This window comes from Crocuta crocuta, unplaced genomic scaffold, assembly GCF_008692635.1.
Source record: "Crocuta crocuta isolate KB4526 unplaced genomic scaffold, BGI_CrCroc_1.0 scaffold448, whole genome shotgun sequence".
Classification (NCBI taxonomy): domain Eukaryota; kingdom Metazoa; phylum Chordata; class Mammalia; order Carnivora; family Hyaenidae; genus Crocuta; species Crocuta crocuta.
Genome location: NW_027532411.1, coordinates 4,014,260 through 4,028,506, shown reverse-complemented (window position 1 = coordinate 4,028,506; position 14,247 = coordinate 4,014,260). Strand labels below are relative to the sequence as shown.

The following is a 14,247-nucleotide window of genomic DNA, read 5'->3' as shown; positions in this document are numbered from 1 at the left end:
ATTACATTGCAGTTTTAACAATAAATTTGCTTTTACACGAAGGGACTGTACCCAGAATCACATGGAATTGTTGGCAATTCAATGTATGATCCTGTGTTTGATGCCACTTTCCATCTGCGAGGGCGAGAGAAATTTAACCATAGATGGTGGGGAGGTCAACCGGTAAGTTTCGCATTTTTTGTGTGTGTGTTTGTGCATTGAAGCATTTCATCCCAAAATTTGTTACCTGTAAAAAAGATGCCTGCAATTTCCTCATACTTGAAATGTTTCTGTCTTTTGGTATTTTACATATATGTGTGCACATAATGTTTATGTGTATATTTGTGTATACAGTATGTATATATCCACATATATGTGTATACAATATTTATGTATGTGTATATATACACACATACATAAATAATGTGTGTACATATATATGTTCATATGTCTACGTGTGTGTGTGTGTGTGTGCATGTGTAGGTGAGGTTATGATTATAAAAGTGTGAAATGATACGTGTCTTCATTAGGAAGCTGGTGATGGAAATGGGGACAGGGGGCTGAATTTCAGAAACACTTTGAGGAAGGAATATATAGTCAGATCTTACTGATTTACCAGATTTAGGGTACAATGAAAAAGAAGTGAATGACCATGACTACCCCAAAATTTTAGCTCAGGTGCCATCTGGATAGAAACAGGGAAAGCTGTGGGGGGAAAAAAGAGCTCAATGAAACCCACAGTAAGTTCATGAATTCTTTTGTTTAATCTATTTTTTGAAATTCTTGGAAGTTACGTATAAGTGGAATCATACCTTAATTTTGGAGCAGCAAATTAATACTTTGAAAGAACTCATCCTGTTTACTTCAGATCTAATGGGTGGGCAGAAAGCAAAAAGGGATGAAGGTGGCTTTCTACATCATAGTTTTCCTATGACTGGGTGCATGGTTAGGCAACTTGCTTTGGTCAGACATGAACAAAATAGCAACATGAAGCCATAGTTGTTGAATGTGCAGAACTGACCCAAGTGCACACGACCCCGGGTAGAAGGGTCCGAATATCCACAGGAGCACAGCCCCGTACACACAGTCACTGAAAAACCTGTAGAAGAAACATGGCGAGTGGTTCCACCTCCTGTCGACTCTCATTCTGTGGGTGGGGGTGGGGGGGAGGGAAGGCTGCCTGGAGCACTCCTTAGGACAGCGAGCTGAGACCTTTGTTCAACCTGCCATCGCATAAGGAGTGACCAGCGTCTGCACATGTCCATGAATCTACCATCCCTAAAAGATCCACACCTGGAAATGTTTGCTCCAATCTATGGACAAAATGGAGAATATAAAGTAAGAGAAAAATGGCATTGCTCTTTGATAAAAGATCATTTGTGATAAAAGGAATTCTCAACAAAAGTATGCAAGGTTAAATATGGGCTTTTCATTAAAAAACAAACAAACAAACAAACATTGGAAGACTTCTCGTATATCTGCAGAAGTCTTTCTGTAGAATTTCTGATTCTGCTGTCTTCATTCAGGCTGGACTCCCAGAAGTCTGTGAGGACCTAAGTTGTGAGCATAGTAAAATTTGTTTACGAGGTGGATTTCACAAAGTTTATGATAGAGGAACGTTTTACGTGTAAATAAAATGCTTGAAATTAGGGTTTTGTGAGGCTATTTTTGCTAGTTGGTTTTTTATATGAATTTTGTCACGGAAGCAAACTTGCCTGAAGAACCACAAAGGATATAGAGAAAAATAGTGATTTTATCTAATTGGATCACGTGACACCAAGCGTTGACTTTAGTTTCCCTCTGGGTTGGCATGGCGCACACACATCTCCGGCTTCATTCACTTCTGCAGAAGCAGAGCAGAGGCGATGCCGTGGACTTGCCCAATGGAGCACCGGCTCTGTTTCAGTTCTGTTTGCCTGCTTGCTGACTAGCTCTCAAAGGTGACAGATTCGACCAAGTTCAGTATTTTCCTACTGTTCACAAAGATTTAGAGTGAAACTGATTTGTGTTTCTATCTTTTTGAACAAGAGGATGCTCTAAGAATTTCAAGGAACATAGTAGCTACAATTTAAAAACGTCTCCCTAAAATTTGGCATAGAAGAACATATGGACAGAAACTATAAGAACTACAGAATAAGAATATAAGGAACTATAAATATTATCAGAAAAGATGAGCCTTAATAAATATTTCTCAAGCATTTATCTCATCCTCTCAGAGGTTTATCCATTTCACAAAATCACCAGTGAAAAAAATAATTGGGGTAGAGAAAATATTTTATAAAAATCTTAGGTATTTACATTAAGCTTAACTTATTTTTACTGAATGATTAAAGCATGAAAGACATTTGGCTAAATAATAAAGGAGTCAGATTAAAAGGTAAATAAGAACCACTCTTCTCCTAGTTTGAAATTTAATAGATGGGGTGAGGCACTTGCATAGCATCCATCTGAAAATTTGAATCTCACCATTAGGCTTCCAAAAAAAATTTCTATAATTTAATTTCACCTTATTTTTCAAGTTTATTTATTCAGTTTGAGAGAGACAGAGAGAGAGACAGACAGAAAGAGAGAGAGAGAATGCACAAGTGCAGTGGAGGGGCAGAGAGAGAGGGAGAGAGGGACAATCCCAAGCAGGCTCCACACTTAGTGTAGAGTGCTACATGGGGCAGGATCTCACAACCATGAGATCATGACCACAGCTGAACTATGTTAACTAAACTGTGTTAACTCAGTTAAGCTAGATGCTTAACTGAGCCACCCAGGCGCCCCTCACCTATTTTTGTTGTTATTGTTGTTTTAACACGATATGGCCATTTTAGCAAATTCAAGCCTGCTTTTAATTTGTTAATCTTCAGAATGTGCTATTGAAAGTTGTTATTCACTTTATGATGCTACATTTCTCACACATATTTTTATGGGATTCCTTGCGTTGTTGCTACTTTAAAGTTGTACTTACTTCTTCTTCATTATGAAAGTATGTTCTCTACTCTTCCTGGAGTTCCTTAAGCGTGTTTGTTTCTTTGAAAAATCTCTCTGCTCTAACTGTGCAATTTCTGATAGTAAGGTATCTCAGTCGGAAATTTCCTGTTCAGTTTCAGTCTGGACTCAGCAATGCAGAGAATGAATGAGACTCCAAGTGGTGCACGAAACGTGGGAAAGAACCCCAGCATCGTGGAGGTTCTCCAAAGCCACAGTTTCCAGAGCAGGGCATTTCTAAGAGAAACAGATGCATTCTTATCATTCCTTAAGCCCCTTAGCCTATGTTTGTTTCCGCCAGTGTTGGTGTACGTTTGTTTCCGCTGTTTCCTCCAGTGTTGGTGATGCAATGAGTTGATCCTGAGACCATCCTCCTGAATTATGGTAGTGTGAAAATACAAGAATGATGGCATGTTCCAGAAAAAGATGGCAAAGAGAAGAATGACATTAGATAGAATGGGTGTGAATTTCCACTTCCAGCAGAAGGCTTGATGCAAAGTGCAAGTCATTGCTTCCCCCTCTTCCTGTCTATTTGGTTAAACTGCTTGTGGGAAATTTGCTTTCTTTTAAGGAAAAGTTTGCGTCTTATTTATTCTGTTGTTTCTTTTCCATAGATTGCTATAAATCTGTTTTTTTTTTTTTTTACTGTATCTTAATGTACTTAAGATGGGCTCTGCTCTGTATTTAGGGTGCTATAAACGCTCACGTGGCCACTTTGCTACCGGACTCTGATTTATAACTCTTGCAAATTTCAGTTGAAGTATCTTTCCCAGGTAGTCACTAAGCTCTCCCAGCCCTGGCTAAGCTCAGAGACCCTCCTTTGGGTTTTCATATTATTTCTATCATAAATTTGACCATATAGTTTGAAACTATCCACATATCTCTTTAGTCTGTGGGTCCTGTGGGGGTAGAATCTCTTTATTCTCGGTCCCTAACCCACCGCCTGACACAGTTAGGTGTCCCGCTACTGTGTCTTGGATTGAATTGTTCTCCGAGGCATGTTTTTTATCATGTACATTATCACCCACCTTCTTCTGGCCCTAAACCCCTGCAAAGAGCCACACCTTCCCACAGCCTATTCGGCTGCAAGTCCACCCTTCATATCTTAGTTTGTTCCGAGTCTTGACTCTCAGTGCGGGATTCACTCCAGCATCTGCTACAGCCGCATCCACCTCTCTGGCCTCCCAGAATTCCATTTATCCTGCTCCGTGCTTTTGAATATAAAGGAATCATCTCCCTCCAAAGAACAACTAGAAAGACTACAGCTTTAGTTTATGTGTTTGAAAAATGTTTTTTGCTCATTTTCTTTTCCAAAACTTCTCCCCCTTCTCCCACAGCAGCATACTTTAATTAGAGAAAGTGTTGGATTTCACATTTAAAACCTTCTTATTACAGTGAGAATGCTTTTTTCTTTTTAAATTCCTGAAAACATATCAGATCAGTACAACACATTCCCCACTTGACCCCTCTTCAAAGTATAGCATTTAAGACACAAATATTGACAACTGCTTCTAGATAAAGCAGAGCAATGGAGAAACATTAGCATTAAGGGAAATGGGAAAGCCAAACCCAGGATTTTGTCAGGCTACCTTAGTTGTACTGTTTTACCAGTCTCCAAGGAAATTTATATTACATTCAAATTCAGAGGAATACTGATTTCCCATTTCTCTGAATTAACAAGGAACTAGAAACTTCTCTCTCTCTCTCTTTTTTAAATAGCCCCAGGAGCTTCCTTTCACTTTTCTTTTTTTGGACCCAAGTTTTGGTGCCTTTTTTTCCTGTGTAATTACTAGATTTAACTTTTGAGCTCAGAAATATATATGTATGACTGCAAAGAAAGTTTTATAGATACTTATGATCTGATAACTTAAGAACATTATGTTTCAATCTCCTGCCATTTGCTAAACCCTGACAGAATGGCTTCATTACTGCTACCTTTGGTTTGAGATTTTTAAGTGTTTTTAAATCTTAAATATTCTCTCATTTGTCCACTTTTTGCACTTTTCTGAACATGCTCCCATTTTTCTTTTAGAAAATATGGTCAACATGACTTGTATCAAAAAGCAAGAAGATGGGGCACGTGGGTGGCTTGGTTGAGTGTCCCACTTGGGCTCAGGTCATGATCTCACAGTTCATGAGTTCAAGCCCTGTGTCAGGCTTTCTCCAAGTCCAGTTCAGAGCCCGGAGCCTGCTTCAGATTCTGTGTCTCTCCCCGCACCTCTTTCTCTACCTCTACCTTGCTGGTTCTTTCTCTGTCTCTCTCAAAAAAAACATTAAAAAAAAAAAGCAGGAAGAATGTTTTGCTTCCTTTTTTAGAGAAGAAATAAAAATTTTTAAAAAATTTATTTATTTTGAGAGAGAAAGAGAGAGAGAGAGAGAGAGAGAGGAAGAGAGAGAATCCCAAGCAGGCTGTCAGTGCAGAGCCCAATGTGGGGCTCAATTTCACGAACTGTGAGCTCATGACCTGAGTGGAAACCAAGAGTTGGACACTTAACCGACTGAGCCACCCAGGCACCCCAGAATTATATATATATTTTTACCTTTTAATTGCCTTCATGGCCCACTTGCTTTTTACAATTGGCTAATTTTTTTTTCTGATGACAAAGATCTTAATTGTCACTGTAAGAAGTGAGGGAAGTTTAGAAAAGTGTAAAGAGCAAATGATCGTGCCTTTGCCATTGGGAAAATTTTAGCACACTCTCTTCTGCCACCCTCTCTTCCAGTGCACTTTCCTTATACCACTGCAAGGACCCCTTCTGGTGAACTTTTCTCCTAAGCCTTATGGAACTAAAATTTACCCACAGGACTTCCTGTTATCCAGATAATGCCAACAACAGCATATATTCCACAGCCTAAGTTTTGAAAGTGCAGGCTCATCATTTGACAAAACTGCATTTAAAATTTTCCATTAGAAAACCCCAGATTAATCTTACATTTCATAACTGCCAAGTATTGCCTAGTGCAACTTCTTTGTAAATATCAAGGTACTAGATTGTGTATAAAGTTGTTTGGGTGTGAATACGCTAAATTTGAGTCCCTGAAATTAAAATAAGTATAGAAACTGATCGCTTAATATAGGAAACTGGTCTCTCTGGGATCTGATGTGATTTGAGGCACCTGCAGGTGTCCAGCACTTAATCTGAGTGCATCTTCTTGATAGTGGAGGTGCTGGATGGAGGCATGGCCACGCCCTTTCCTTATAGGCCCAGCCTACTCTCCCTGGAGCTCCGCCCCAGCCTCAAATGGCCAGTGAAAACTGCACAAAGCAAGACCTTGCATAGCAAATTTCTTTTTACTTCCTGCTCACTGCATTCTCGCCTTTCCAGAGACCAAGAGTCTCTTGTTCTCTCGAGAGAGGCGGGAAAGGGTAAGGGTTTGAAATATCGCGGATGACAAGGACCAGGAACAGACTACCAACACTGTAGAAGAGCCTCTGGAACTCATGAGGCTCAGCGTGGATGAGCGAATTTACCCGAAAATGAGAAATGACAGAGAGCTTTGAGGAGGAGTACATGCTTATGGTCAGCATGTAAAGATGGCATTGGGAGATGTGGAGGAAACTGTGACTGCTATAGAAATTGATGAGGAAACATACGAAGGGATGCATAAATCATAACATTTTTGACAATATCGGAGTATTCTGATGCTCTTTGGGGAAATGGTGTTGTGCTAGTTGCTCTCCATTAAGAGTTGGCTGAACCAAAGAATTTATCATGTATGGAATATAGGAGACTTCTTATGATTGCCGTTTTAAATGCAGAAGACATTCGAAAGAGAAGCCTGTGTAAGTTTTGATATTAAGAAACGAGCAAGGATGCTTCCACTCCTGAAATGATTTGTGGATAACTCAAAAATACTTAGGCTAAAGGACATCTCCTCCCCCTGCCCCCCGCCAACCCTTGAAATAAATGTGATCACAAAGAGAAGAGAAGAGAAGAGAAGAATAAAGAAAAGAAAAAAAAGAATGGACACGTTTTGAGCCCTGGTTGGCCTGTGTGTCCATGCCAGTTTGTCCGTAAAAGGGAGAGATACTCTGAGCCAAGTCTTGGAAGGGCCTCAGAGCACTCTGAGATCCTCATCTCTCTGACCCGTCCCCACGGGAGGAGGAACCCACATCTTCCATGCAGATGACATTCTCTAGAAGTTCACAACTCCTCAGATCGAAGAGGGCGCTCTGTGCTCTCCTGCCCGTCATTTACCCCCCAGCTGCCGGCAGCTGTGGTTTTGCGGGCTCTGGGAATCTTTTGTCACTCCAAAGGGGCTTGGGGATCCATGTGGAATCCCCCAGGGCAGGCCTTTCAGACCTTTCTTAAACCACAGCCAACCTCCTTGAGGCCCCACACCTCCAAATTTTCCCTTTCCCCCCCAAACAGAGGTTTTCACTGGAGTTGGTAAGACACTCTGAAAGTCTGGATACAATGAAACCAAAACTGGCTGCAATTCCTAGACCATTTTCTTGGGTCTTAAAACAAACAAAGCATATTTCTTTCTGTTTGCCTCCTAAAGCACAGGGCGGGGGAAGGGTGTGGGGAGTGTGTGTCGGCGGGGAGTGGGGAGGGGAGGTTTCTCTTACAGACTTATGTTCAATGGGACACGGGCCATCTTAAGCTGTTTTTAATGTTCCTAGAATAACTGGATTATATTTATTTCCAATGCATAATAATAAAGATTAAAATTGATCTAGAGCTCACCAAATGCTAAGACACTGCTTTAGGGGCCTTAAATGTATTAACTTATTAAAGCTTAGAATAATCCTATGTGTTAGGTAATATTACCTACATTTTAAAGGAAACGGAAGCAAAGAGCTCTTACTTAAGTCATTTCCTGGAGGATTGCACACTTGGTAAATGACAAAGGGGAGGCTTAAAATCAGCAGCTATCTGGTTGCAGAGCTCAGGTTCTTAACTGCCTTGTCTCCTGCCTCCCAGCAGCATGTGCTGGAAAGACTATTGCAAAAGCCTCAAAGAAATGCTTGGGTCACTTAACGTATCCTGGGAACTTATTTTTAAATTTCCATTTATTGAAGGGCTAAATAAAAGATGCAAGGGAAAATCCAAAATAAAAAATAGCTTCTTCCCCCCTTCTCATCCACCTAGCTTAAAATACAACAAGACAAAGCTGGGTTCCAACACTCTGGCAGCAGCTGTGTACCAAATTGGGGTTCTCCTCTATAGGCTTTCAACAGGGCAGGAAACATATGGTCCACTCCTGGGGCCTTTTATGAGCCGAATTCTGTCATATAAGTGAAATGTTCAAAACAATGATCAAAAAAGACAGGTACAGAAGAGACTTCTGAGATGAAATAGGAATTTTAAAAAAATGCCACTGGAATCACAGCAGAGCTTTTGAAAGCTTTTGCAGAGAATGTATTGAATGACATTTATGGAAACACTGATTCTGACTTCCAGATGTGAAACGAGAATGATTGCAAATAATGTGAAATTTATGATGGGGTGTGGGTAAAGTATAAGAGATCTGATCCAATATATTTTAAAACCTTTTTCTTCTTTGAGAAGAAAAAAAATCTCAGAACATGTTGTAAGCCTCTTATATTTTCCTCATTAGCTATGGATTACAGCCACCAAGCAAGGGGTGAAAGCTGGGACATTCTTCTGGTCTGTGTAAGTTCTCTTTATTTCATCAATATTTGTAAAATTGCAATTATGATTCTGCTTATGAAACATGAACTCAATTTGATTTTCATTGCAGCTAAATATAAAAGCACTTGAGCTTTTCTATATTTTCTGACTGAAAATAATCTTCCAAGTACTTTTTAGTGGTCTTCCCTCTCTTTTCCCCCCTCATCTTTTCTTAATAGAATGTAAAGAAGATTTTCTCTTCTTGTCATCCTTCAGATTTTTCTGTCCACTTATGGAGTTTGGTAACTTACCTCCAAAGATTTTATATTTCTCTTAGACTATTTATTGCTGTGGTTTGTATTATCATTTTCTATAAATGTATTATAACAAGCTATATTTATTTTGGTTCACAACATTAAAAGTCTAGTGTGGTCTCAGACAGCTGATGTAGTAGTCTAGAGATTGCAAATTCCAGACAGGAGACAAGCCCTCTGTTTCCACTCCATTTTCCACTGAACTCTAGGATTTTCCTAATAAGAAAAATGGAACTACCACTCATCTTCCCCACAGAGGTAATGGGGGGATTAGTAGTTAATGTTCATAAAGTAGTCTTAAGATGAATCTTACCTAATAAAAGTGTCAACATGTTGATTATTTTTAAGGCTCCTTAGTGAGAAAAGGAATCTGTTTCAACTTTCATGGGGATTTTGTTCCCACCGAGATGTTCTTTCCATCTTTTTTTTTTTTTAACCACTTAAAGCTGTTTCCATATTTGCCTCTTATGCCTTAACAAAAATCTGACTATTCTGTAACAGTAGTGTGCTGAGAGCAATCACAGGTTCAGATTAATCCAGAATGGGACCATCTATATTCTCCAAATTCAGGAACAAAAGTAGCTTTTTCAGATTTGAAGGACTATGTTGAAACTGGGTTTGGTGATTTTAAGACAGGGTGACTCTTTAAAAGTCTCCCTCCCCACGCCCTGCCCCTATTTTTTTAAAGACGTTTTCTGAGTTGAGAAATAAGTGTGGGTATGTTAGAAATGACATGCAGATGACATGTGGATTTACAAATTTAATCATCTGCATTACATTTCTGTAACCCTTGACTATCACAGATGCTTACAGAAATGATTTCTTCTGCTCTACAACATACTTGCCCAGCAGAATGGAGAGTAGCCAACAACATAATTAATACCTAGGCTCCACCCTTACCCCCCAAAACTGCTGCAAAGCTTCATTGAAAAGGCCCAGTGTTCTGATTTTGAACGGCAATTTTCTCCACCCATTTCAAACTACTTCTAAGAAGGTAGCTTGTGTGTGCTCTCAAGATGTCCTTAGTTTTGCTTTGCTTCTCAGGCTATTGTTCTTTTATCTCTGTATTCTGGGAGTGACTTGGATTTAGTTTGTTTCTTTCTTTAAAAAAAATCTTGTTATAACTAAAACACACACACACACACACACACACACAAACCGCGGTGATACTTTCATTTTTTTAATGGAATATATGTCAGAGGAGTCTACACATGATAACATTCTGAAAAATTTTAAATTTGAAACCAGATTCAAGCCACAGACTTAGGTTTGAAGGTCATCTTTTTAATGTGAGTCTGTAGTGCAACCTAGAATTATTCTTGCTTTTTAAATGATAGCATTTTATTCCAAAGTAATCCTCAGCTGATGCTCCATTACATTTTGTGTGTGTGTCAATTCATTTTCAAAGGCAATAATTCCTTTTATGTGTGAGTGTTTAGATTGCTTCTAATCCCAGCGCTGCTACTTAATAGATTGCTGGCTGTAGACGAGTGATTTAATCTCTTCATGAATTAATGTCCTCATCTTTAAATGGTGATGACAGCATCTTTTTCAAGGGTGTTGTGAAGATAGAATGAGCTAATTTATTTAAAGTGCTTAGTAGGGTATTTAGTACACAGAGAATAACCAATAAACGGTTTTTGTTTTCTAATCCACATCCTCTCTTCCAACATTGACATACAAGAGCTATATGTGTTCCAAGGTAATTTGTTCTCCTTTGACACTAAATGCCTCATCTGGTCCTTCATTTTCCATCCCTATTTTTTTATCTTTTTCTGACCATATCTGACTTACTTGGTATCATGACAAATTCTATATCAAATGGTGATGGTAAAGACAGAGGCACAAAGGGCCGATTCCCTTTCCGTTTGGACACGCACTCTTCCTTTGCCACATTTGTTTGTGCTGTCTCTGAGCTGTGTTTTAAACACTAATGGCTAAGGTCTATGTCTTTTAGATCCCTGGGGTAATTTCATAAAGAAAATGTAGAACTCCTAGGAAAGTTAGAGACCTCTTTGTCCAGCTCCTCATTGGCAAGGTTAGAATAGCGCAGTCGAGAGAGGTAAAATGTTATGCCCAGGGTCACAGTTTGGATGGATATTCAGGCATCTACAGTTCTCATCTCTGGTTCTTACTACCCACACATACTCGGCTCCTGCCCAGAAAATGATAATCCCCTGCTTATCTTTCTAAGAAGAGATTGGCGACTCCTTCTAATGGTCTTTTTAGTAGGAGAATTTTGTATCTTTATTTACATTCACCCAAATGCCTTGAACATGTTATACTTTTAACAAACATTTCATGAATGAGTGTGTCATCTCCGTGGACCTGTGAATCCAGTGCATAATAATAAAAGCTAACGTTTCTCTAAACTCTTTATGCCAGGCACTATTCTAAGTGCTTTACACATATTATCTCTTTTAATCCTTAAAACAACCTTAGGAGGTAGGAGCTATTATTATCCTCATTTTATTGAGGCACTGAAAGGTTAAGTAACTTGGCAAAGTTTCATCACCAATACATGTTTGAGTCAGCCTCCAAACCCAAGCATTCCAGCCGCAGAGTTGATGCTTTTATTCCTTGCTGGTCAAGCACCCCATCCAATGAAGGCGTTAGAGGATGCGTGTTCTGAGCTCGACGCAAATTCTGTTAGCATGTATTTTTCCATTAGTATCAAGCAAGTTTAACACCAATTATGTAAAATAAAGCAGCTTGTAGGTAGGTTGTGAAATAAGGTAAAATGAAAAGGCTAAAACATTTGCTTTTTTTTTTTTTTTTTTAGTTAGGAAAGAATTCTAGATACGTAATTATTTTGCTCAGATACAGAGGACTTCTGGGGCTGATGAATTAAATACCTTAAGTGATGATCTTGGCTTTTCTATGCCTATTTCTAATTCAATTATAGGATATAATAAACATGGTCACATTAATTCAGTAGCCTTGGAATTTGTTTAGATTAGGACTCATTTTATGGTAAACATGATTTTCTGGGCTGCTGGCATAGGTCTAGACTGGGAGGGCGGAATGACAAAACTCTGATCTAGGAGCGTTGGTGGGGATGGGGGTTTAGGGGTGGCCTGGGGAGAAGAGCAGCTTGATTAGGGCTCCTGCCAGCTCCAGCCTTCTACCATGGCTCTGACGTTTGGTCTCTCTCCCAGCTTTCTCTTGTTCACCTCCACCAAGAGTAAAAGTGTAAATGGCTCACCCTATATCTCACAATACGTTTTCAATAGAGTTTATTATTTAGAGCAGTTTTAAGTTCACAGCGAACTGAGCTGGAAGGTATAGGAACTTTCCAAGCCCCTTTGCCCCTGTGCTTGCCTAGCCTCCCCCATTACCAATGTCCTCCGCCCAAGTGGTATATTTGTTACAGCTGGTGAACCTACATTGACACCATTATCACCCAGGGAACACAGTTCATACGGCGGGTCACTCCTGGCCACAGTAATGTTTACTGACCACAGTTAAACTTGGGCTTTAGTTTGAGTTCATCATAAACAAGCTCTAATGCCTGGTCTCAGATGCGGGAGCAGAAAAACATGTCGTGTACTTGTTAGGAAAGAATAAGCCAATTTCCCCATAAATAAAGACATTGCTCAGCTTGTGAGCATCTCAGTGAAACTCAGCCCAGGATACAGTACTATCGTGTTAGCTGAGAGCTCTCAAAGCTGGTGCCAGATTTTGGGTAATTATATTTCAACAGAGGAATGAGACTTAAACACAAAAGTCATTGTGGATGAAGATTATACCCTTTCTGTCAGTCTCATAATTATAGGTGCCTATTCTTGATAGATTTTGATAGAGCTAGAAAAGAATTTCAAGAATACCTTTCCTAACCCCTTATTTTATAGAGGAAGAATGTAAAATTTCAGATTAAATAACGTTTCCAAAGTCATATAGGTCTTTAGAGGAAGAATGATAACTAATTATGATCATTAATAAAAATAAAGTGATTTTTTTTGGAACTTACTATGCGGGTAGGCCCTGTACATGCCCTTTGCTTGTTTTGTCTCATTTTATCTTTATGACAAGCTATGTGCAGTGTGCTTTGCTATTACCTTTTATGCTAATGAGTAAACTGAGGCCCAGAGAGGTCAAAGTGGGGTAGAGGTTAAGAGAGGTCACACTACCAGCCAGAAGCATTGGGAATGTCAGTCCTGGTAACCATAACTAATGGATTTACTCACTAAATGGCAAGGCGCCTGAGCCCAGGGTCCTTTTCTGCCTGTAGCAGAATCTCTGTCAGCCAGACATGTTGCTCATCTGATTGTGAATCAGAGTTTCCAAAGGTCGAACAATATGTTGCAAATGGAAGTGGGAGTTTAAATGCTAATTCGAAAGAGGGCCCTTTACGACAAAGACGTGAAAGCAGATGGTGGTAAATAGAGAGCCCTTGGTCCTGGTGCTGGAGGGAGCAGTCATCAGGCTGAAGTTTGTGGAAATGCAACCTAACATCATACTTTACGTGTTATCACCCTACAGTGTCATCCCTCACGAGCGGAGAATCTTAACCATACTGCAGTGGCTCACCCTGCCAGACGATGAAAGGTATTTGTTTCCATCTCCCTGACTTCCTCTCTCCTTTCTTCAGTCTGTTTCCATCATAGGTTAGAATTGGGTGAAAACTAGATGGGCTGTGAAATAGAAAAGTTTTATGGTTCTCAGTCTTGACCGTTACATTCCCTAAGAAGGAAATGATGGATATAGGATATTGGGGACCACTTAATTACATGGTTGAACTACGGCTATGATTCCTGGCCACTACAGCAGAGGTTAAGGGAGTTCCTGGCTTTGATAAATGAACCAGCAGCATCCCAAGGATGCCAGGGAAGTATTAAGACTGACTTTTCACTTTAATGGAGTTGTTCTTTCAGACTGCAGGCTGCATGGTCCATGTGAATTTTCACTGGGCTCTATTATCTTGAGGATCAAAGACCTCCTGAGTTTATGTTCAGATAATCTTTTGTGACGTTTGGTCCCTGAAAGTGGTACCAGGCAGTTACTACAGTGGGGGTGGTGTAGGGGGGAGTGGATGTGGAAAAAATAGAACTCCTACCCCCCCCAAAAAACAATAAAGACATTTTTCATGTTAATACTAACAGCGGTTGGGATATTAATTAACTTGATTTGAGAGAATTTTTTCTTAATGTGAAGGGACACTGATATTCTTTGTTATATGTGGTTTGGGGGAGATTCTGAACTTCCCAATTTTCCCGTAGGCCTTCAGTCTATGCCTTCTATTCGGAACAACCTGATTTCTCTGGACACAAATATGGCCCTTTTGGCCCTGAGGTTAGTAGCTTATCATCTGCTTGAGGAGAACCTGTGCCCCTGGCTAGCTGACCTACTGACTTTATTTTAGGACTCATACAAAGTGTCTTGCTATGCAAACTTTATAC

General features: G+C 39.7%; 1 protein-coding gene and 1 pseudogene across 4 annotated transcripts in view; both read left to right on the top strand.

The window, feature by feature from the left end:
* ENPP2 (ectonucleotide pyrophosphatase/phosphodiesterase 2) overlaps positions 1 to 14,247 on the top strand; it is a 76,926-nt gene that overhangs the window by 18,798 nt on the left and 43,881 nt on the right. For all 4 annotated transcript variants that reach the window (XM_077778919.1, XM_077778917.1, XM_077778918.1 and 1 more), the window contains exons 8-11: positions 43 to 162; positions 8,521 to 8,576; positions 13,331 to 13,396; positions 14,068 to 14,140. In XM_077778919.1, the coding sequence (XP_077635045.1) occupies positions 43 to 162; positions 8,521 to 8,576; positions 13,331 to 13,396; positions 14,068 to 14,140 (315 nt within the window). The remainder of the gene's footprint in view (positions 1 to 42; positions 163 to 8,520; positions 8,577 to 13,330; positions 13,397 to 14,067; positions 14,141 to 14,247) is intronic.
* Positions 6,335 to 6,653, top strand: LOC144243791 (U6 snRNA-associated Sm-like protein LSm3 pseudogene; annotated as a pseudogene).